The 24,127-nt window shown below is 39.6% G+C and overlaps 1 protein-coding gene across 19 annotated transcripts in view; it reads right to left on the minus strand.

Annotated features, from left to right (window-relative positions):
* FBXL2 (F-box and leucine rich repeat protein 2) overlaps positions 1 to 24,127 on the minus strand; it is a 126,511-nt gene that overhangs the window by 34,316 nt on the left and 68,068 nt on the right. For 14 of the 19 annotated variants that reach the window (XR_011527073.1, XR_011527072.1, XR_011527077.1 and 11 more), the window contains 8 exons: positions 20,373 to 20,441; positions 20,177 to 20,291; positions 19,822 to 19,948; positions 19,600 to 19,674; positions 18,166 to 18,296; positions 16,643 to 16,703; positions 15,806 to 15,850; positions 15,168 to 15,224 (listed from right to left, as the gene is read on the minus strand). Coding sequence is in view for 10 of the 19 variants with exons in the window: in XM_070575877.1 (XP_070431978.1) it covers positions 15,168 to 15,224; positions 15,806 to 15,850; positions 16,643 to 16,703; positions 18,166 to 18,296; positions 19,600 to 19,674; positions 19,822 to 19,948; positions 20,177 to 20,291; positions 20,373 to 20,397 (636 nt within the window). In the remaining 9 variants the exon portion in view is untranslated. The remainder of the gene's footprint in view (positions 1 to 15,167; positions 15,225 to 15,805; positions 15,851 to 16,642; positions 16,704 to 18,165; positions 18,297 to 19,599; positions 19,675 to 19,821; positions 19,949 to 20,176; positions 20,292 to 20,372; positions 20,442 to 24,127) is intronic. The other 5 variants (XR_011527069.1, XR_011527071.1, XR_011527070.1 and 2 more) reach the window with 1 other exon arrangement.

Consider the following 24,127-nt stretch of genomic DNA (forward strand, 5'->3'; position numbering starts at 1 on the left):
AAAACTGAGAAAGAAAATTGCAGGGGAAATTTCAGAGTTTACTCCATTGAGTGCAGTTTTATAGCCCAATTCTCCATTTGAGGGTTGGCCAGTGAATCAATGAATCTGATGTCCTTGTTCATTTAGAACATTGTGCAGCCATGACTCAGAGACACACTGAGCATTTTTTAAGGTTATAATTAAACAGACCTGGAACAGAGTGACCTGACATTACTGGCTTCTCTTGGGTATAAACAGTAAAGGTTGAAGAACATAAATTCAGATTAGTATTATATACCAAATGGATTTTTGTAATTTAAGTCATCCATATCAATAGTTTCAGACCTGACAGTTTCTCTCAATGCATATAAAATGTAACATTCATCCCACCACAAAAGTTCAGAGGCAAAAAGTACTGCATCAAAGTCACAATTATTCATTTTTCCCTCAAATATATGAGTTTCGACTCTGTGCCAGGCCCTATGTTGCAACAGTGAGTAAAAACACTCTTCTGCACTGGTAGGACTGAGGTTCTAGAAGTGAAATAGCATGACTATTAAACTGAAACTATGGCAAGTGCACTGAGAGCATATGATAGCGGGATTTGACCTGAGGAAATGACCACTGAATGGATATCTGAAGGATTAGGAGCCAAGAAGCAAGAGTGAAGAGCGTGTTGTGTGCAAGCCCCCAAGTGGCCAGAGGAGAATGGTACCGAGTGTGGGAATACAGGAAACATTTGGATGTAGATGGAACTAGGGAAGTAGAGGCCAGATCACAGAGTTGTGTAGGTATCTGGAAAGAGTTTTAAGGAGAAGCTGATACCATGTTTGTTTTTCAAAAAGATTATCATGTATCACTACATATCCACCAGTACGGCTAAAATGAAAAAGATGGAAAATAAGCTGTTGGTGAGGATCTGGAGCAACTGAAATTCTCATATGTTGCAGGGGATATTTATATATTCCTGACTGAAATGCATACATGTGTTAACTAAAAGATGTAACAATACTGGTTGTAATAACCCCAAACTAGAAACCACTCAAATGTTCAATGGTAGAAAGGAAAAATAAATCACAGTGTACCCAGTCTGCAGCGCAATGAGAATGAACAACGTTCAACTACGTGGAACAATATGGATGAATTTTACAAATGTAACAGTGAAGAAACCAGGCACAGAAGAGTACATATGATGATTCCATTTGTATAAATTACATAATAAAGTACAAAAAAAGGCAAAACTAACCTTATGCTATTAGAAATCACTACCCTTTGGCAGGGGTTAGGGATCGGAAGGGAGCGGAAGGGGTCTTTCTGGGGTGCTGTAATGTTGATTCTCAATCTGAGTGTGCTCAATTTAGGGAAATGCACTGATGTACACACCTAGGATAAATGCTCTTTCTGCATGTGTATTTTACTTCACTAAAAAACTAAAATTGAAAAAAATAAACCACCCTGACTGCCAAATTATCAAGAGTGTAAATGTGGACAAAGCTGAGCAACTGGTAGGCTCCTGTAATGTCTGGGGCAAGGGAATGCCTGCTTCTTTGGACCTGATGAGTTTTGGTGGAGAAGACAGAGATAAGTGGATGGGTATGAGGTATTTTTGCAAAATGAAAAAAGAACCACAGAAAATTTGATATCGGACATAAGAAATAGGCAGCTGAGCACAAACCAGCCGGAAGGGAATCTAGTAGGAAAAAGAGAAATTCTGTCAGAACCTTGACGCTTGAAAGACTCCTCTTTGAGCTCTTTAACAACATGGGACCTACTTCCCTTCTCAGGAATCCAGCCACACGGCATGTCTCTACACCCAATACAGTCTTGACGTAATCAGTGACTGCCACTCATTGGTTTTTAGCTGTAGAATTGACTTATGCATAAAGCCAGAAGGCTTTTCAGGAGACTGTTTAAAGTTGATAAATCGAGAAATAGAATTGTTTACAATAAAGCACAATCAGAAAAGAAATGTAACTTTATTTACATATACATATATAGGGATATATATACACAGATAGGAGCAAGAGGATGATGGAGGTAAGTGTAGGAATGCCAACTTCCTCATGGAAGAGGAATTGAGGAATCAAGGAGTTAATAGTTGCATCTGGGACCAAGGAGATATTCTTATATTATTTGAAAAACTTCTATACTGGCATACGCAAGCATAAATGCTGGCACATTTATGTAATTTTTAAAAACTGGTTTCATTTAAGGATAATCCCTGAGTTCACAGGAAAAACTTGCCAACATGGTTCACACAGCAGAGGGGCCTTTTATTTTACATCAATAAAGAGCCAATAGTCAAAGCCATCTGCTTTGGGCTACCCACTGTGTATACATTGTCTCCTTTATTCTTCAAAACAACCCTGCAGAGAAGGTATTATCATCCCCATTTTACAGATGAGAAAATCGAGGCTCAAAGAAGTTGAGCTCAGGTTGATTAAAGCCTTTCCCCTCTGCCCTGCACCGTTTCACCACATCCCTGGCATACTACAGAGGGGTCAGGCCATTTTTATTTCCTCATCTGTTTATAGCAGGTGTGTTAGGAAGGAGGAATATTTCATAGAAACAAGTTTACATTGCTGGGTATTATATCCCCCCAGTCTAGTTAGGAGTGGGCAGCTTATACCAGCATTTCTGAGAAGTCAGAGGTAGCTAGGGTTGGTAGGGGCAGAGTATGCAGAGCAGGGGGTGGAACTGCTTTTAAATGCCAAACAGCAGGTGTCTTTTGCTCCCCAGATGTAGCAAGGAGAAGGGAGAAGGGGAGAGGAGAAAACCATCTTTCAATCTCACATAGAATTTCTCTAGCAGGCTATAGACATTGGCTACAGTGGTTATCCCTGGGGAGGGAGCAGGGTGACTAGGGGTTTTAAATGAGAATGGGATTTTTCTCTTGTATTCTTTGCAGTTAAAAAAAAGAACTCTTTTTCTTTTGAATTTTATCAAATGCTTTTTCTGCATTAATTGATATGATCATGTAATTTTTCTTCTGTATCCTGTTAACATGGTGGATTACATTGATCCGTTTTCAAATATTTAACAAGACTTGTGTCCCTGGAATAAACCCTGCATGGTCATGGTGTTTAATTATTTTTATATATTGCTGAATTCTATTTATTTTTTGTTATGGACATTCGGTTCTATATTTATAAGGGATACTAGTCTGTAGTTTTGGGTTTTGGCACGATTTTTGCCTGGTTTTGATATCAGGGTACTACTGTGTTAGTTTGTGCTTTTAAAGGTATTGGTCTAAGTTATCAAATTGACTTACGTAGATGGTTCCTAGTATTCCCTTATCATCCTTTTGATGTCTGTAGGGTCTGTGGTGATACCCCTTGTCTCAGTCTGTTCACATTGCTATAGCAAAACACCACGGAGAGGGCAGCTTATAAACAACAGAAATTTATCTCTCAGTTGGGGAGGCTGGAAGTTCCAGATTATGGGGCCAGCAGATCTGCTGTAATGGCTACGGAGGGCCCCCTTCCTGATTCACAACCAGAGCCTTCTTGTTGTGTCTTTGCTTGGTGGATGGGGTGAAAGACCCCTCTGGAGCCTCTTTTATAAGAGCACTTATCCAATTCATGAGGGAACCCTTATGACCAATCACCTCTCAAAGGCCCTACCTCCTAATAACACCCCCTTCGGGGGTTAGGATTCACTAACATCCAGACCATAGCACTCTTGTTTCATTCCTGACCTTAGTAATCTGTGTCTTCTCTTTGTCAGTCTTGCTAGAGGTCTGTTTCAAAGAATGAGCTTCTCATTTTGCTGATTTACTTCTGTGGGTTTGCTCTTTTCAATTTCATTGATTTCTACTTTTATCTTTAGCATATCCTTCCTTCTTATTTTCAGTTTATTTTGCTCTTCTTTTTCTGGTTTCATGGGGGTGGGACTTCTTTCTAATGTAATCATTCAACACCAAAAATTTCGTTCTCAGCACTGCTTTAGCTGCATCCAACACATTTTGGTATGTTCTGTTTTCATTTTCATTCAGTTTAACTCTTCAAAAAAAATTTCCCTTGAGACTTCCTCTTTGACCCATGGATTAATCAGAAGTGTGTTTTTAAGTTTCCAAGTCTTCAGAAATTTTCCTGTTATCTTCTGTTATTGATTTCTGGTTTGATCCCATTGTGGTCACAGAATACATTCTATATGATTTCAATGCTTTTCAATTTTTTGAGGTGCGTTTAATGGCCCAGGATATGGTCTATTTTGGTACATATTCCATGGTCTCTTGAAAAGAAAGTGTGTTCTGCTGTTGTTGGGTAGAGTGTTCTATAAATGTCCACTAGGCCTTGCTTGTTAATGGTGTTGAGTTCTATATCCTTGCTGGCTTTCTGTCTGGTTGTTGTATCAATTGTTGAGAGAAGAATACTGATGTGTTCAACTGTAACTGTGGATTTTCTGTTTTTCCTTTCAGCCCTATCAGTTTTTGTTTCATGTAATTTGTAGCTCTGTTGTTTAGTGCATATATATTAAGAATCACTATGTTATCTTGGTGGACTGACCCTTTTATTATTGTCATGTTCTCTGTCCCTGGTAATTTTCCTTGCTCTGAAGTATACTGTAAATAATATAATGACTCCTGCTTTCTTTTGTTTAAAGTTTGTATTGTATATCTTTTCCCTTTCAACCAATCTATATTGTTACATTCAAAGTGAGTTTCTTACAGCTTATGTTATTTCATCCACTCTGGCAATCTCTGCCTTTTAGTTGGTATATTTACACCACTTATATTTAAAGATATCTTTGGGCTTAAGTCTGCCCTTTTTCTTTTCTGTTATTTCAGTTTTTCATTTCTGTTTTCTTTTTCTCTTTTTTTTTTTTAAGATTGGCACCTGAGCTATCAACTGTTGCCAATCTTTTTTTTTTTCTGCTTTTTCTCCCCAACCCCCCCCCCCCCCCAGTATCTAGTTGTATGTTTTTTTTATAGTTGTGGGTCCTTCTAGTTGCGGCATGTGGGACGCTGCCTCAACATGGCCTGATGAGCAGTGTCATGTCCGTGCCCAGGATCCGAACCAGCAAAACCCTGGGCCGCCAAAGCAGAGCACGTGAACTTAACCATTCGGCCACGGGGCCAGGCCCTCTGTTTTCTTTTTCTTGCTTTCTAATGGGTTACATAAACTATTTTTATAATTCCATTTTGATTTATCTATTGTGTTTTGAGTTTCTCTTCTGTAGACTTCTCAGTGGTTTCTCTAGGTATTACATTACATATCCATAACCTATTACAGTCTACTGGTGTCAATTATTTACCAGTTTGAGTATAGAAACTTTACCTCCCTTTAAGTCCTTTCACCCTGCTTCATTTATAATATATCATCCTAATTACTTCCTCTACATACATTGAGAATATCAATGCTATAATTTCTGCTTCATCAATCAAATAAAATTTAGAAAACTCAGAACAAAGTCTATTGTTTTACACACATTTTTTCCTTACTCTTTCCATTGTTCTTTCTTCCTGATATCCTAAGATTCCTCCTTTCATCATTTCCTTTCTTTCTTTAAAATTTCTAATTGTGGTATAAAAACCAACATAAAATTTATCATACTTACCATTTTAAAGTGTTCAGTTCAGCAATGTTAAGTATGTTTACACTATTTTGCAATGGATTTCCAGAACTTTTTCATTCCGCAAAACTTAAACTCTATACCCATTAAACAATGTTCCCCATTTCCCCCTCTCTGCAGCCCGACAACCACCATTTTACTTTCTGTTTCTATGAATTTGACTACTGTATTTGACCTCAAATTTGTGGAATCATACAGTATTTGTCTTTTCTTCTTTTGAAATTTTATTGTGATAAAAACATGAGCTCTATCTTTTTAACAAATTTTAAGTGTACATTATTGTTGACTATAGGTATAGTGTTCTACAGCAGACCTCTAGACTTTATTCATCTTACTCAAGTGAAACTTTATGCCTGTTGATAAATAACTCTCCATTCTCTCCCCTCCCAGCCTCTGGTAACCATCATTCCAGTCTTTGATTTCATGAATTTGACTATTTTAGATACCTCATATAAGTGGAATCATGCAGCATTTGTCTCTGTCTGGCTTATTTTGCTTAGCATGCTGTCCTCAAAGTCTACACATGTTGTCATACATTGCAGAATGTCCTTCTTTTCTGAAGCTGAATGGTATTCCATTGCATGTATATGCCACATTTTCTTTATCCATTCATCTGTTAATAGACATTTAGGTTGTTTCCACATCTTAACTATTGTGAATAGTGCTGCAATGAAAATGGGAGTGATAATCTCTCTTCAAGATGCTGATTTCAATTCTTTTGGATGTATACCAAGAAGTGGGATTGCTGGACCTTATGGTAGTTCTATTTTTAAGTTTTTGAAAAACCTCCATATTGTTTTCCATAACAGCTGCACCATTTTGCATTCCTACCAACAGTGCACAAGGGTTCCAATTTCTCCACATCATCACCAACACTTGCTGTTTTTGTGTTTTGATAATAGCCATCCTGACAGATGTGAGGTGATGTATCATTGTGATTCTTACCTGCATTTTTCTGATGATTAATGAAGAACGTTTTTCATATACCCATTTGCCATTTGTTTATCTTCTTTGGAGAAATGTCTATTCAAGTCCTCATCCAATTTTTAAGTGGATTATTAGTTTTTTTGTTGTTGAGTTATATAGTTTCTTATATAACCTGGAGATTAATCCCTTACCAGATACACTGCTGGCAAATATTTTCTCCCATTTACTCTGTTGATGGTTTCCTTTGCAGAAGCCTTTTAGTTTGATGTAATCCCATTTGTTTATTTTTCTTCTTGTTGCCTGAGCTTTTGGTGTCATATCCGTGAAACTGTTGCCAAGACCAATGTCATGAAGCTTTTGCCCCAAGTTTTCCTCCAGGAAGTCTTACATTTAAGTCTTTAATTCATTTTGAGTTGGCTTTTATACATGGTATAAAATACAGGTCCAATTCCATTCTGTCACATGTGGATATCCAGGTTTCCTGACCTGGATATCCTGGTTTGCTGAAGGGACTATTTTTTCCCATTGTATATTCTTGGCATCCTTGTTGAAAATTAGTTGACCATATATGCATGGATTTATTTCTGGGCTCTCTATTCTGTTCCATCGGTCTATATGTTGTCTTTATGCCAGTATCATACTGTTTTGATTACTTTGATAGCTTTGTAATATAGTTTGAAATCAGGAAGTATAAGGCCTCCAGCTTTGTTGTTCTCAGGATTACTTTAGCTATTCAGGGTCTTTTGTGATTCTATATGAATTGTAAAATTATTCTATTTCTGTAAAAAATGTCTTTGGAATTTTTATAGGTATTGAATTGAATCTGTAAATCACTTTGGGCAGCATGAATATTTTAATAATATTAAATCTTCCAATCTATGAACATGGGATGTCTTTCCCTTTGTTTCATCTCTTTCATCAATGTTTTGTAGTTCTCAGTATATAAATCTTTCACCTCCTTATTTAAGTCTATTCATGAGTATTTTATTCTTTTTGGTGCTACTTTAAATGGGATTGTTTTCCAAATCTCTTTTTCAAATAGTTCATTGTTAATGTATAGAAAGGCAACTGAATTTTTTATGTTCTTTTGTATCCTATAATTTTACTGAATTTACTAGTTCTAATAGTTTTTTAAATGTAGTTCTCTGTATACAATATCACATTGTCTGCAAACAGGGATAAATTTACTTCTTCCTTTCCGATGTGGACGTCTTTTATTTCTTTTTCTTATCTAACTGCTTTGGCTAGGACTTCTCATACTATGTTAAATAAAAGCAGTGAAAGTGGGCACCCTTCCCTTGTTCCTGATTTTGGAGAAAAAGCTTTCAGTTTTGCACTGTTGAGTATGTTAGCTGTAGGCTTTTCATATATGGCCATTATTATGTTGAGATATTTTCCTTCTATTCCTAGTTTCTTGAAGAGTTTTATAATGAATAGATGTAGAATTTCATTAAATGCTTTTTCTGCATCTATTGAGATGATCTTGTGATTCTGACCCTTTAATCTGTTGATGTGATGTATCACATTAATTGATTTTCATTTATTGAATCATCCCTGCTTCCCAGGGATAAATCCCATTTGATTGTGATGTATGATCCTTTTAATGTGCTGTTGGATTCAGTTTGCTAGTATTTTATTGAGGATGTTCACATCCATATAGATCAGGATTATTGCCCTTTGGTTTTCTAGTAGTGTCTGTGTCTGGCTTTGGTATTAGGGTGATGCTGGCTTCATAAAATGAGTTTGGAAGTGTTCTCACTTCTTCAATTTTTTGAAAGAGTTTGACAAAGGCTGGCATTAATTCTTCAAATGTTTAGTAGAATTCACCAGGGAAGCCCTCTGGTCCTGCAATTTTCTTTGTTAGGTTTTTGATTACCGATTCAATCGCCATACTAGTTACAGGTCTGATCAGGCTTTCTATTTCTTCATGATTTAGTTTTAGTAAGTTGTATCTTTCTAGGAATTTGTCCATTTCTTCTAGGTTATCCATTTTGTTGGCATAGAACTGTTCATAGTCATCTCTTATGATCCTTTTTATTTGTGTCATCAATTGTAACATTTCTTCTTTTGTTTCTAATTTTACTTATTTGTCTTCTTTTTTCATAGTTAGCTTAGCTAAGAGTTTGTCAATTTTGTTTATGTTTTCAAAAGACCAACAGTTCCATTAATTTTTTTCTATTGTTTTTCTATTTCTGCTCTAATCTTTGTTATTTTCTTCTTTCTGTTAACTTTGGGCATGGTTTGTTCTTTCTTTCTAGCTCCTAGAGATGTAAAGCTAGGTTGTTAGAGAACTTTCTTCTTTTTTAATGTACATATCTATCACTATGAACTTCACTCTTGTGCTTTTGCTGCATCCTATAAGTTTTGGTATGTTTTTAATTTCATTCATTTCAAAGTATTTTTAAATTTCACTATTTTTTGAAGTTTCTTGTTTTCCTTTTGCAACTGACTTCTAGTTTCATTCCATTGTGGTGGGAAAAGACACTTGGCATAATTTTTATCTTCTTGAATTTGTTAAGACTTGTATTATGACCTAACATGAGATCTACCCTGGAGAAAGAGCCATATATGTGCTTGAGAGAAACATGCATTCTGCTCTTGTTGGTTGGAATGTTCTTATTATGACTGTTAGGTTAGGTCTATTTGGTCTATAGTGGAGTTCATGTCCTCTGTTTCCTTACTGATCTTCTGTCTGGTAGTTCTATCCAGAATTGAAAGTGGAGTATCGAAGTCTCCTCCTATCAGTGTATTGCTGTTTATTCCTCCCTTCAGTTCTGTCAATGTCTGCTTTATATATTTAGGTCATCTATTGTTGGGTGTATACATATTTACAATTATTATATTCCTGGTAGATTGACCCTGTTTTATCATATAATGTCCTTCTTTGTCTCTTAGGACAGTTTTTGACTTGAAGTCTATTTTGTCTGATGTAAATTTAGCCATCCTGCTCTCTTTTGGTTACCATTCACATGGAATATGTTTTTCTGTCCCTTCACTTTCAACCTAGGTGTCCTTAAGTCTAAAGTGAGTTTCTTGTAGGCAGCATATAGCCTTGTCATGTTTTTTTTAAATCCATTTAGCCACTCTATGTCTTTGATGGAGGAATTTAATCCATTTACATTTAGAGTGATTACTGATAGGAAAGGATTTACTACTGTCATTTTTAAAACTTAAGGAAGTTCACTTAGAGCAGAGATAGGAGGCTGATATGATAGTATTCAAGCTTGTTTATTCTCCCCCACTTCTCCTTCCACTTCCTCTAGGTTGCTACAGGTCTCTTAGGATGAAGAAGTGTGTATGTGTCCTACATCCTGGGAAATGCTCCTCATGGAAGCCCAGGGACTGAACAGAATTTCAACTGAAACATTTAAAAAAAAAATTGAAGCCACTTGTCTGTCAAAGTTGGGGTAGGCCATGACCTGAGGAATCCAGACATTCTCTTCTTCTCTAGGGCCAAGAACCTTCCCGAGACCTTTTCCAACAACAAGCGCCCTTTCCCTCCCCCTTATCTCTGTAAGTTTAGTGGTGTGACACCGAAGGAGCTGCCAGACTGCCTTGACAAGGTTGCTTGAAAGTGTGGGTAAGGAGAGTTTGGAGGAACCTCGGGATTCCTGACTGCAGGAACCCCTCACCTGCTCCCTCCTCCAAAGAAGCAGCTTCTTATGGTGGGCCTCTGGCAGGCAGGGAATAGCTGGCAGTCTCATGAGAAGGGCTCAGTCTTTGGGACCTGAGACCACAGCTGTAGGGATCGCCCTCATCACTCACACAATAGTTTTCGTGCCTGACTCTGAGACTTTGGCTGGCTTGTTTATATCCTTCTTTGTTCCAAAAGAGGATTTGAAGTGGCTTCCCCTGGTTAAGCCTAGTGCAAGGTGCTGGTGCTAGAGGAGAGAGGGAAGATCCTGTCTCTGTCCTCTAAGAGTTGACAGTCTAAATCACAATCCTAGACTCCCCCTGAATTCCCACTGAGGAAAGCTTCCTTGGATTTATGAATAGAACTTTTAAAACCTAAGGTTAATAGTGCAAGCACTAAAAACATCAAGGCACAGAGAGATGGCTAAAAAGCCAATAGATAAATTAAATGGAATTTTAAAAATATTCAGTTAACCCAAAAAGAAGGTGAGAAGGGAAGAATAGAAAAAAAGAGAGAGAGAGAAAACTCAACTGTATCAATATTATATTAACCTTAAATGACTAAACATTTCAATTAAAAGACAGATTATTAGACTGGCTAACAGCAAGACACATAGATAAAAACACAGATAGGTTGAAAGAAAATGATAAGCCATGCAAAAAGTAAGCATAAAAAGGCTGATATTAACATCAGATAAATAGACTTAAAGACAAAGAGTATTACTAGTGATAAAGAGGGACATTTTATAATGATAAAAATGTCACTGCACCAGAAGGATGTAAGAATCATAAATTTGTATGAAGCCAAATTGTAGGATAAGACCTCAGTGAGGATACACTAAACATCTTAGCCATGGGAGGGCTACTGTGTACTGGAGATGGGGTTGGCCCCAGCAGCTGGGCCAGGACTTGCAGCTTCCCATATGTGTACATGAAGTCACCCTGCTTGTGGAGTTTTGGGAGTGGTCTAATGTGTCTAGTGAATCTCAACATTCTAAGCTGAGATAACTAGAAGGTCTGAATAAACCAGGGGCCTCAATTTGGGACCAAAACATAGGCTGGACTGCTCTCCTTCAGGTGGTGCCACAGAACAGTGGCCCTTCAAACTGAACCCCCACCTCAGCTTCTCACTGTCAGCTGTTTCGAGCCTCACAGAGACAGTTAAGAAAGAAAGGAAGGAGTCTACCCTCCTTAGCAGTGCCCATGAGGCTCTGGTCCTTGCCTCCCATTGAGCCTCATCCCTTCTCCTTCCTCCCTCACTCTAAAACTCAGCCAATTGCAGAAAGAACACGTGCTGTTTCATCTCTGTAAAATGCCCTCAAGCCCTTTTTCTACCTCATTCTTGCTGGTGCTTTGAAAACTGGCCCAGTAGCTGAGAGTTGGATTTAAACAGGATGAGAGCTTTGCTAAGTGAAGAAGGTGAATCTTGAGGATCAAGGGAGTGATTTAATAATTGACTGTAGAATTTATGCTGAGTTGGGGGGTGGGCATCAAACGGGGATGGACAATGAAAAGATGGTGGGATCAATGGGTCCCATATAAATTATTGTTGTAGCTGGGTAATACAAGAGATGATCAGAAAGACAGGAGATGGTCAGACTGGGGGGGCATTAAACTGAGAAATAAACAACATACATTCTATTCTACACTGTTATTTTCAAAGTTGCTAAATGTTTCCACTTAAACTGGAAGAAATATTCATCCAAATCTTACCAACTCGTGCGTCCCTATTTTTCCTCTACAGCAGTGAGTAGTGGCATAACAAGATTGTCTCACATCCCCAAAGGCAGGCTTTCTACTAGCTGGATAACTTATGCACTTGTCATTCTGAAGGGAGAGTGACTGATCTGACACCTGATGGACATGGCTTTCTATACATCATCACTGTGTTTTGATAAATCAGGATGAAAAATAAACTCGGTAGCAATGAAGTAATATATTTCCTTTTTGGCTACATTCCTTATTCTTCAATATAATAGACTGCTAAAATTCTTCTTGGATAGCTTCTATGACCAATGAGTTACATAGTATGATTCAAAAAGCCGGCTCTGATATTGAACAGGAAACCAGCTCCGCCATGATCAACAGAAGCTGCTGCTAACACATCCTACAAGCTAAACACTGGAGGAACAAAGAGGATCCTTACCCTTCTTGGAACAAATTTCATGACTCTTTACAGATCCTTCCAGGTCCTACTCCTCTGCATGTGGAATTCCCCTTGTTCACAAATGTATATTTGACTAATTTTCAAACAAACAGGATCAGTTTTCCCTTTCAAATAGCCTTCTGAATTTTTGGGTTTTTTTGGTTTGTTTTTGTGGGGGTTTTTGCTGAGGAAGATTATCTCTGAGCTGACATCTGTGCCAATCTTCCTCTATTTTATATGTGGGTCGCTGCCACGACATGGCTGATGAGTGGTGTACGTCTGCGCCCAAGATCCAAAGTCCCGACCCCGGGCCGCTGAAGTGGAGTGCATGGCGCTTAACCACTGCAGCACAGGGCTGCCCCCTGAATTGCGTTTCTGTGTGAGTACAATGCCCTTCCTCCCTTGAGGATCACAGAGTGACTCCTGGAAGCGGCAGTGTGTGTGCACACCTGCCTCATTCACGTCTAAAGGACAACCTGGGAAACTGAAGCGTTAGGAACTGAGGTGTGATAGTCACCTAGCTTTGGGCTGGTGGTCACTTCCTTCATTTCTTCCTGCTTGCAGATCTTTAGTAAAAGGTAAAAGCCGTATTTCAAAATTCTGAGTCTATGGGTTTTTCCCCCAAGAGTATTGCCTCCTCTAATCTCTGCAGGCCAGGGGAGGAATCCCTGAGGAGGACCCCCTGAGCAGCCTGTGCCCAGCTTTGTCACAGAGTGCTGTCTGTGACACTCCCTCAGTAAGAGGAGTTTCCTTACGGTGGGGACTGCGCTGCTCCCGTGTGGCCGCCTGCCCCAGAATGAGGCCTGTGGAGAAGAAACGTGCACGTTTCACCTGGCACTCAATGCCTGCCATCCTAAATCCTCCCAGGGCTGCCATTTCATCAAGGCAGGTGGCAAGCCGGCTGCACATGTGCACTGTGGGACCTGCTGCAGTAGAAATGCACTTCTGACACAATCCGCACTTTAACTCACCCTCAGCTTTACCTGAGAGTTGACAGAGGCACTGCTACTACTGGCCACTATCAAAGTGGGTCGTGCTCCTTGAGTATCCCTTAAATAAGGATCCAGGCACAAACTTCTCCGGAATTTCAGAGTGAGTATAAAGTTTCTCTCTCCTGATGAATTATCTTTGATTTCTACAGTGCCTAGGACAGTGCCTGGCATGTGGTGGTCCTCAAGAGGTGTTTGTAGCGTGAATTAGATGGATATGGAACAAATGTAATCCATAGCATTTCCCTTTTCTGTTTTGGCTATTAGGAATCTTCAAAGCTAAGTTCAGATTTCAACTGCAACTGTTTCCCTGCTTTTCTGCTAATAATCCTTTGTGTTTTTTATTCTGGGCTCTTATTTTGGACTTCTGGTTTTATTATAGCTTACCTTTTACTCTTACGTCCCCTTTCTGGAAGTAGCTTATACAAATACAGGGGACAAGATGGAGATTTAGTCACCAGCATCTCCGCTGGGGAGAACGCTATGTATTTGGAAGACACTCCCTGACACGTCGCTGGGGTAGATCCTGCACTCCTGAGGAGGCAGGAGGAAGAGCAGGAGTTAGGGAGCTGGCGGAAGGCCTTGTTGGCTCCGTGTAACCCCTCCTTAGGTGCCTCCGTCCTGATGTGAGTAGATTTCTTGCAGACACTGATGAAGGGGCAGGAGTTCAAGTCCAGGGTATCCCAAGGGAGGACAGAGAGAGCCCTTGGGCAGCACAGAGGAAGCAAGTTAAAGCAAGGAATAAAACCTGGGGCTCCTAATTTTTCCCACATCTCTGAGAGGCAGAAGGTGTCAAGGAAAAAGGGTGGAGAGGATAAAAGGAGAAAGCACATCTGAGTAAGAGGTTCTACCAATTATAAAACCAAATCTGAACCAATTTGTGAGTAAAGACATCACTAGAACTACAAAATTATCTGTAACACGTATGGGGAAATGATTTAGACAGAGAATTTGGATACACATAGATTCCTGACTAATCTCTGAAATCTGACCCCAAATTCTTTTTAAAAAGTCCTAGAGCTGTCCACAGCCCAGCTGCACTTGTGCCTGAGGGAAAAAGTAGCCAGAATGCGGAAACAAGGAAAACTGGTGGGGAGAGTAACTCAAGGCCAAATGGAGCTTTAATGTTATAAAATTCTAGTCCCTGAGGACAAAGCAAATTTCAAAAATGACAGAGAAAGTGCGCTTAAGAAAAATCTGTTGTGTATCTCAGGGCAGTGGAAAGCCCAGACCCCAGGGAGGCCAAGAGATCCAGGACCATAGTGCAGTTGTGTAACTTTGGCCAAGTTCCTTAACTGCTCTGAGCCTCAGTTTCTTCACTGATAAAATGGGGACGTCCATAGTGCCTGCATCACAGGGCTGTGGATGGCATCAAATGAGACAATGTATCTAGCACAGATATAGGCAGCACGGTTTACATGGGCTTGCTCAATGAATGGGGATTCCATCCCTGCTCCTGGCTCAAACAGCTGGATGTGAAATGTGCATGAGATGTCTGCAGGGCTAAGAGTGCCAGTGACACTATTCACTGCTCATTTTGGATCTCTCAATATATTCTAATTCCTTTTCCCCCTATAGATATATATATGAGGAGATGTGAAATGTAAATTTAATACAAGGATGGCCTCAATCTTTTGTCTTAGATTATATCATTTTAACGTCCTTTCACTCCACCTGACATGATGAACATGAACTTGAGAAAAGTGGTAAGGACATGGGTCCCTATATTAGGTCCACATCCTAAAATGGAACCAGTAACATTTAGATATCCCGCCTCCCAAGTGAGCCCAACTAATAGGTCTCTGAAACCAAGAATGATGATACCTTTACAGAAAGGAAACCCAAACAGATTCCTGTTGTAGTGGGAGGATTTTTTCATTCCTAAAAGGTTAATAATGTCACAAAAAACTCAGACTCACCAGGGCTTGGAGTTTAGGACAGTGAATGGAAAGCTGGATGAGTGTGCTGTCGGTTATCTAGAGAGAAACATGCTGCGTCAGTGTGGCTTCTATACCAGAACTTAATACCTAATCCTGGCTTCTCCTGAACACGAGAATCAAAGGGGCAAAAGAGAATTAAAAACTAATCTCAAGCACACTTGGGCTGGGAGCTCCTCTTTTTACCAGCAACCTCAAATCTGTCCACTCCTGGAGATGCAAAGTCGTTCTCTGGTCTCTCTCTGGTGCCCCAAGGGGGCCTAGGGACAAGGGGACAAAGAGGGAGGGGGTAAGGAGGGTCCCCCAGGATTCTTCATTGTAGAGTCACCTCGTTGCTGGACATGCAAACTTTACCTCCCTTAAATTCTGTGAAAATAAGTTTCTTTTTCTTTCAATGTTTGGCAAAAGATGGAGCTATCCTGAACTTCTCGACTGTAGCTCTGTCTGATGACTGAGAATAGCCCAAAGTTTACGCATCTCACTGCCATGGTCCTCATGAGTTCCCAAGCTCTAACAACTATGCTGGGCAAGGAGAGTCCAGACAGTAGCCAGTCTCTGGCTATGTGGTTGTCTGTTAGGACTAAGGGGTAGCCCTGCAGGGCTATCAGGAGTCCACTCACCAGAATGCATTCCTCAAGATCCATCTTTTCCAGGTCATGGCAATTCTGAAAGAGTCCATAAGACATCCCCCACATGCAGTCAGCGGTTGGGGCAAAACTGGTGGCTTGCTCTGTTCCTCTGAGTACGGGCCTAGTATCCCTGTTTTCTTCCATCAAGGAGTGTGCCCTGTTGCTAAAGTGGCCCAGTACTAACGAGCAGGTGCCCTTTGAATCATATTCACTTTAGAAATGGGAATAGGGCTGCCCTGGGCTGCATTTCCTTCTCTCATCCTGGACAGGTAGTTGCCTATAACCTTCCTGGTGGCTCATAGATAGCAGCATGTAAATTTTAGCCATAGAATAGGTTCTGGGAGGGCATGAGAGTGGGGAGCGCAGGCACAGTGTGGGCAGGTGAAGGTTGGGGGAAGAGTGTATCAGTACCCCAGGAGGACACGGGTTCCCAGCCGCAGGCCACAGGGACCCCGTGGTGGTCGGCATTTGCAGGGCAATGTGGAAGAGGGAGCAGAGGCAGAGTGCAGCCCGGTTAGGGGAAGCTGCTGAGAGGTGAGTCAGGTCTGTGCGAGGAAGGGCATCTCCTGCCCGGGATGGGGCTCTTCTCATTGTGGGCCCACCTGACCAATGAGAGTGAGGCTACACCTGCCACAGAACCCTCGACAGGACCTCCCGAGTTTTCTGGCCAACTGGAAAAAATGCAAAACACACTCAGAGGACTGTATTCCACTCGGTGCCTGTCATTTCTGAAGGTATTTTTTTGCACACTCCAAAATCACTCCAAGTCACTTTGATTGAGGGAAGTGAATTACAGTTTGGTTTTGTTTTTTAAAACTTCTACCTTACCCGAGCTAAAAGTGTAAAGCCTGCGTCAGTCAAATGGGAACATCGGGCAGCCTCCAAAATCCTGGGATAAGGAGTGCATGGGAGAAAAAGTAGCGACTGGTTAACAGGAGAAACATTCACTTCATGATGCACGCTCTTGCATTTATTCTGCTCTTTGACACAACTTTGCTTCTGCTAAAAGCGTTGGAAATGCAAATACTGTCGCCACTAGACAGATGAGGAGAATGAGGCTTAGGGAGGAATGTGACCTGCCCTAAGCGCCAAAGTCCCAACCTGAACTCAAACAGTAAATCCAGGCATCTTCCCACTGCACCGCACACTGTTGCTGTTGTTGTTTTTAAATATTATTTCAATATTTGTTGACTTCTAAATACAATTAAAATGAACTTTTACTCAACAAAATCATCTTGATATATATTGCATTTCTTGAAGTTACTCTAAAGGAAACTTTAAAAATTTGCAGCCAAAGAAAAACATGAGTTAATTCTCAATACTCATGCTTAACAGGGGCAGATGCATGAATACCATTTTTAAGTTAAATACTAATAGCAATAATTTTGACCTCCTTTCTGACCAGTTTTGATTACCCAAATTCCTTCTACTATGGAGAAACAGCAAAAATATCTAGAATTTTCCATAATACAACGGTAAGAAAAATGGGCAAAAGACAGAAATAGACAATCCTTAAAGGATACGCAACTGGTGTGAGCATAAGAAATGGATCCGTTTCACTGATGAGTAAAGAATAACAAAACAAATGGCTTTTTGCTGCCTCTTTCTAGGGTTAAGACTGCTGCTTCTGAAGTCGAACTCTGTTAAGTTCAAATTCTACTTTTACTTCTTACTCATTATGTGACCCAGGATAAATCATGGGATTTTCTGAGTCTCAGTTTCTCCTCCGCAAAACAAGCGAGAATAACAGTACTTATCTCCTAGAGACGTGGTGAGGATTAAATGAGATAATGCTTATAAAAGTGCCTAATACAGAGCCTGGGACATATGAGTTCAAGTGATGTTAACTATGATTAGTAGTTTGTTGCCATTATTAAAGTTTTAATAGTCACAATATTACATGGATAATCAGAAAATCATTATTTGTTAAAACAAAACTTTTTTCCTGATGGGAAAGATGATAAATAAGGTAATTGTAATTTTCCTCCCATGCTGTCCATTTAGCAGCTGGTTTAGAGGAGAACATCATGGCATTTGGATGTGAGGCTATCACTCTGCTCACTGTCAGATCACTCGGATATCAAACAGCATGAGGCAAATCATGTGGGCAAACGTGTGAAGTGCATCAAGAAACTGGTGGTAGACAGTTTAGTGCTTTCTCGTATGTCCCTAAATGAACTGGATTACGCGTTGTCCTACTCCAATCCCCCGACAGAAGCCAACAACAACACAACCACCGCCTTCTCCACCACCACCTGTTCCTACTGGCAAGCCTTTCTCCTCCTGCAGGAAGCCCTCCCAGTCAGCTCAGCCAAGCTCTGGGCTGCAAAGCAAAAGTGTGGTGCACTCACTGAAGTCTTGGGCAGTTCAAAGCCAGGGCTGTGAGAGAGGCGTCTGTGAGGTTGCTGCAGCCAGAAAGGCAGAGGGCCTGCAGCCGGTGGCATCCCCTGCATATCTGCACCACGCCTTCATCCGTAATGCGCTGGTGAAAACCAAAACAGGAAGGGAAATCAGAGGGCACCAGCAGTACCGAAATGAGAGCAGCAGAAAAACAGGACCTACTGCTAGTCGATTAGTTTGGGTTGCCAGTTACTCGCATTTTATCCTAATAATTTAAACAAAACAAGATGAAGCACAGGGCAGATGTGTTGTTATCTCTGCACAGCTTTAAAATATCCTAAGGTTACTAATGAAGAGTAAAATTTTAAAATTTCATTTCCCTCCCCAGAATCATTTGATTTTTTTCAGGAAAAATTCATAAACTTGTGTTAAAAATCAGGTTAAATAAAGAGCTCATGAGACTTGCCTAGTTAAGTGACATATTAATTTTTGGTTGAATTTCTACAGATTAATGTTTCAGATATCTACCATATAAATCATATGTATATACTTATAGCATTTCCTCAATGTTTAGAAAATAGCAAAATTAAATAAATCACTGATAAATCGCTTGGGATTCTACGAATTTAGCCATGAAGATTCAAAATAAAATCTTTCTTTAAAGATACTAATTTATGTAGAAATAAACATGCACATATATGTCATACTTCAATTCATCTGGCAGTACTAGCAATCCAAGGTCCTATTTTTGAACAGTGCAGTCCCTGTACTCCCCTGTAAGGTCAATATTTGTCCCAAAGATACTTTGTTCTATCTCTCACTATCAGGGACTCTAAAGATTTATGATTCACTCACTAAATGCCAAATGAAAACGATTTCTCTCACTTTACTCAAGATTGATGTTCTCCCTGAGAAACCAAATAGGATTTAGCAAGCGTGCTCTTCAATCATCAATATTTACAAGGGCAGTGAAGAAGCAGCAATAGTTTTTCACAGGCTAATGCTCTGATGAAAATTATACCTTGCCCTTGCATACGCCCTTTCTTTTTCAAAGTCTTTTCACATCTGTTACTTCATTTTATTCACTGAAACAATGTGAGAGGTGTCATCATCCCCAGTTTATAAGTAAAAAAAAGACACTGAGACGTTACCATGGATTGTTTAGGTTAGTGACTAGTTTCACAGCATTCCTGATATCTCATAATAAACCAAGACCTTGATCTGTATTATTTTTAGGGGACATGTCAGTAGCTTTGTATTGGCCTTTGGGTTTAGATTGTTGTTCTTTCATCTTGCGGCAAATGGATAGATCACATCAGGCCACAGGAGAAGTAAGGGTGTGATCATCCCAGCTGCCCAGGGTGCTTCACAGCGGGGCCTGCGGCCGATTCCTGAGGGAGAGAACGTGGAGCAGGAGGTGCTCACGGGAGAGGCACACTACTTACTGAGCAGGACTGTAAGTTGAGGCTCACAAGCTCATGGCAGTAATTCTGAATGTGCTTCAGAGCTTCGTCTTCCAACTGAGTAGAGAGAGAAAAGAGGGATGGAGCCAGGTCAGGGAACAGTGGGGCACCAAGAAAAATGCAGCAGCAAGTTCCCTAACGAAGTGCCCACACCTATTGTTAGATAAGTGTTAGATGAACATGACTCTATTGACCCCTTGGTACCTGTGTGCAGCCCCTCAGAAGCAGGGCTTTTAGGCCTCGACAACCTCGCACCAGTGCCTCGATGCCATCCTTCGTGATCTGATCACACCAAGAGAGGTTCAGGTACTCCAGGTTTCGGCAGCCCTCACTGAGAGAACAAAGAACAAAACCACGCATGTGCAGTCTATCCTATAGAGAGTTTATTACCAACTTTGAGTTTAGTAAATCACAAGCAATTCAGAGGAGCAAGAACCTCTGAGACCTGTCTGAGTCACCTACTTCCTGCTCCAATGAGACCATTAGAAAGGTTTCAGACACTCCAGAATGTACATAACTTTGGGTATTTCTCATGACCACAAACAACAGGTACTTTTACCTGATCCCCTTTAAGGAGCTGTTTGTAATGGACACACAGGAGGTCAGATCCAGATGCTTCAGCTTGGAACAGAATCTGCTAAGGCTATAACACGTGCTGAAAAAGAACAGACACACTAAAGGTATTTTCAACCATGTTTCTCTCCCCTCACTCTCCCCATGGCCAATTAGTGCCCAAACTAATTTTCAGTACTTGCCTGTCAGTGATTTTTGTGCACCCATTGAGGTTTAAATGTTCAATGTTTCGGCAGTTCTGTGCAAAGGTCCTAAAATGAGAAAACATTTAAAAACTCTGTGCAAGTTGCTGGGCAGCCACTAGAGGGCATGTGTAACCGTTAACATTTAAAACAGTGCTCCTCAAACTTTAAAAAAATTTATTTAATTGTGGAAAGAACACTTAACATGGCATCTACTCTCTTAACATTTTTAAGTGTACAATATATTACTATTGACTATAGGTACTAGTGTCTTCAAGCTTTAATGTGCACACAAATCAGCTGGGGCTCCAGTCACAGTGCAGATTCTGATAGTAGATCTACACAAACTCCCTGATGTCTGCATTTCTAAGCTCTCAAGTGATGCCAGTGCTGCTACTCTGGGGACTATACTTTGGGAAGCAAAGTCCTAGACTGACTACACTTCAGTTGTAACTCTCCTTCATCCACACCTTGGCAGTCATCTGAGAATGGAGGCCTGGCTCCCTGTTTCTTCCTCTTTACAGGAAAATCAATTGGAAGCAAGGGGGCTGAATCTTTCTTGCATTGTGTCATGCTGCCAGTTGGTTACAGAGCTTTCTGGAGAAATTGTCTCTGGCCATTAATAGCATCCAGTAGTTGATGAGTATCAAGAACCATCCATTTACTGGTGAGAACACTAATTCATGAAGGGCAATTTCCTCAATGATTTGTGAGGTGGTAGGGAGGCCAGAAGCAGAAAATTAAGCATCCCTTACTCACCACTTACTACTTAACATATTCAGCAAGGACTGGCTCAGGTCATCTGCATTTTCCTGAAATTCAGCTCCAATGTATCCTATAGGATAGAGTCCTGATTCTTCCAAGCAGTACCCAAACATCTTCAAAACCTGGCCTCAAATCAGATGTCATTCTCATCTGTTCCTTCTGCCCTGCTATGGTACAGGGAAGGGGAACTGAGCTGGAGTCTAATGGACTTCCTGACTTGGGGATATGGAGCCAAAAGTCTGACCAAGGCAGTTAGAGTTATTAGAGAAAGTACTGGAGTGGAGGGAACTTCAGAGATCTGCAGAGGGTTCCCCTCAAGAATTCAGTAAAGTACTGATCAGAGCATGCATGTGAGGAGACTACTCAAAGCCTGGGAAAGAATCAAGAAAAAGCACTAGAGGGAACAAAAGCCAGATCTCACCCAGAGCCAGGAATAGTGCCCATTCCCACCAGCCAACAGTGAAAAATGTTACAATTTGTACGGCACTGGGTAGAGTACTGAGAAGGCTCTTGTTTCAGGAGTCGAGTACAATTAGCTCTAGACTAAACACTGCTTTGGTCCAACCTAAGAAATTTTTAAAACAAGATCTGAAAGGAACTATGTCCAAGTAACTCAACTGCATCCTAGTACAAAACCCAAGAATATTTGTAGAAACACAAAAATATTCTGCACTCAGAGTAAAATTCACAATATCTGGCATTGAACAAAAAATTACCACACTTTCAAAGAAGAAGGAAAATATATCCATAATGAGAAGATTCAATCTATTAAAGCTGACCCAGAACTGACAGAGATATTAGAAATAGCAAAGGCATTAAAACTTATTATAACTGTGTTCTGAAGAATATGGTTGTATAAAGCTAGATAAAGTTTGAACATGTTATGTTTAGTAAACACATTATATAGAGATATGAAAGATACAAAAAAGACCCAAATTAAGGTCTTAGATATGAAAACCACAATGGCTGAGATGAAAACTTACTGGATGGGATTAATGAAAGATTAGACATTGTGGAAAAAAAGACCGGTGAACTTGAAGACACAGCAACAGAAACTATCCAAAATGAAACATGGAGAGAAACCAAGAAAAAAGAACAGAGCATGAATGAACTGTGAGATAGCTTCAAGAAACCTAATATACATGTGATTGGAGTCCTTAAAGAGGCGGGCCCGGCCCTGTGGCCAAATGATTAAAGTTCCACGCACTCCCCTTTGGTGGCCTGGGTTTGGATCCCAGGTGCAGATCTACACCACTCACCAGCCATGCTGTAGCAGTGTCCCACATACAAAAAAGATAGAGGAAGATTGGCATAGACGTTAGCTCAAGGCTAATCTTCCTCAAGCAAACAAAAGAGGAGGATTGGCAATGGATGTTATCTCAAGGAGACTCTTCCTCAGCAAACAAAAAAGAATAGGAGACAGAGAGGGGAGGGAGAAAATATCTAAAGAAGTAATGGCCAAAATTTATCCAAAGTTTATGAAAACTATCAACCTATAGATACAAGAAAGTGAAAGAATTCCAAGCACAAGAAATATGAAAGGCATATCATAACCAAACTGGCCAAAACTAGTGACAGAAAAATCTTAAAAGCATTTAGAGAAAAAGGACACATTACGTACAGAAGAATAAAAATAACAGTGATAGAAGATTTCTCATTGGTAACAAAAGAGCAAGAAAACAGAGGAGCAGCATCTTTAAAATACTGAAAACAAAAAACTATCAACATAAAATTTTATGTTCAGCAAAAATATTTTTCAAAATTGAAGGAAAAATAAAGATATTTTTCAGACATAGAAAAGCTGAAAGAATTCATCAGATCTGCAGTATGTGAAATGTTACAGAACGTTCTTCAGGCAGAAAAAAAGTGAACCAGATGAAAATTTATGTCTACACAAAGGAATAAGAATACTGGAAATGGTAAGTACTTGGGTATATAAAGTCTTTCTTTTTTTTTTTTTAGGTATTTAATTCTCTTAAAAAAAAATAATTGTCTGTTAAAACAAAAATACTAACAATCTAGTGTGGGGTTTATATCATATGCAGAATTTAAATGTATGACAATAATAGCATGAAGACTGAGGAAAAATGGGAGTGATGTATAATATAATTTAACAGTAGACTATAATAAGTTAAAGATGTAAACTATAAACTCTAAAGCAACCACTAAAATTATGAAACAATGAGTTATATCTACTAAGCCAAAAAAGGATATAAAATGGAATCATAAAATATCCTCAATCCAAAAGAAGGCAGAAAAGGAGGAAAAGGGAGAGAAAGAATGTACAGAACAAATAGCTAACAAATAACAAGAAAGTAAATTTAAAACTAACCATACCATATCAATAATCACATTAAATGTAAATGATCTAAATATCCAAAGCAGAGATTTTCATCACGGATCAAAAAAACAATACCCAACTATATACTGCCTACAAGAAACCAACTTTAAATATAAAGACACAAATCAGTTAAATGTAAAAGAATGGAAAAAAATATACCATGCCAACACTAATCAAAAGAAAGCTGGAGTGGCTATATTACATGAGACAGAGTAGACTTCAGAGCAAAGAATATACCAGGGATAAAAGAAGGCCACATGATAATGAAAAACTGGTCAATTCATCATAAAGGCACAGCAATCCTAAATGTCTAGATACCTAATAACAGAGCTTCAAAATACATGCAGAAAAGAAACTGATAGAACTGTAAGGAGAAACAGACAAATCCAAAATTATAGGCAGAAATCTCAAGACACTTCTCTCAATATTCGATCAAACAAGAAATCAGAAAATCAGTAAAGATACAGAAGATCTGATCAACACTCTCAATCAACTTGACCTAATTGGTATTTATAGAACACTCCACACCTAACAGCAGCAGAATACATTGTTTTCAAGTGAACATGGAACATTTATCAAGATAGACCATATTCTAAGTCACAAAGCAATACTCAGTAAAATTAAAAGAATCCAAATTGTATAAAGTATA

Source organism: Equus przewalskii, chromosome 15 (genome assembly GCF_037783145.1).
Source record: "Equus przewalskii isolate Varuska chromosome 15, EquPr2, whole genome shotgun sequence".
Taxonomy (NCBI): domain Eukaryota; kingdom Metazoa; phylum Chordata; class Mammalia; order Perissodactyla; family Equidae; genus Equus; species Equus przewalskii.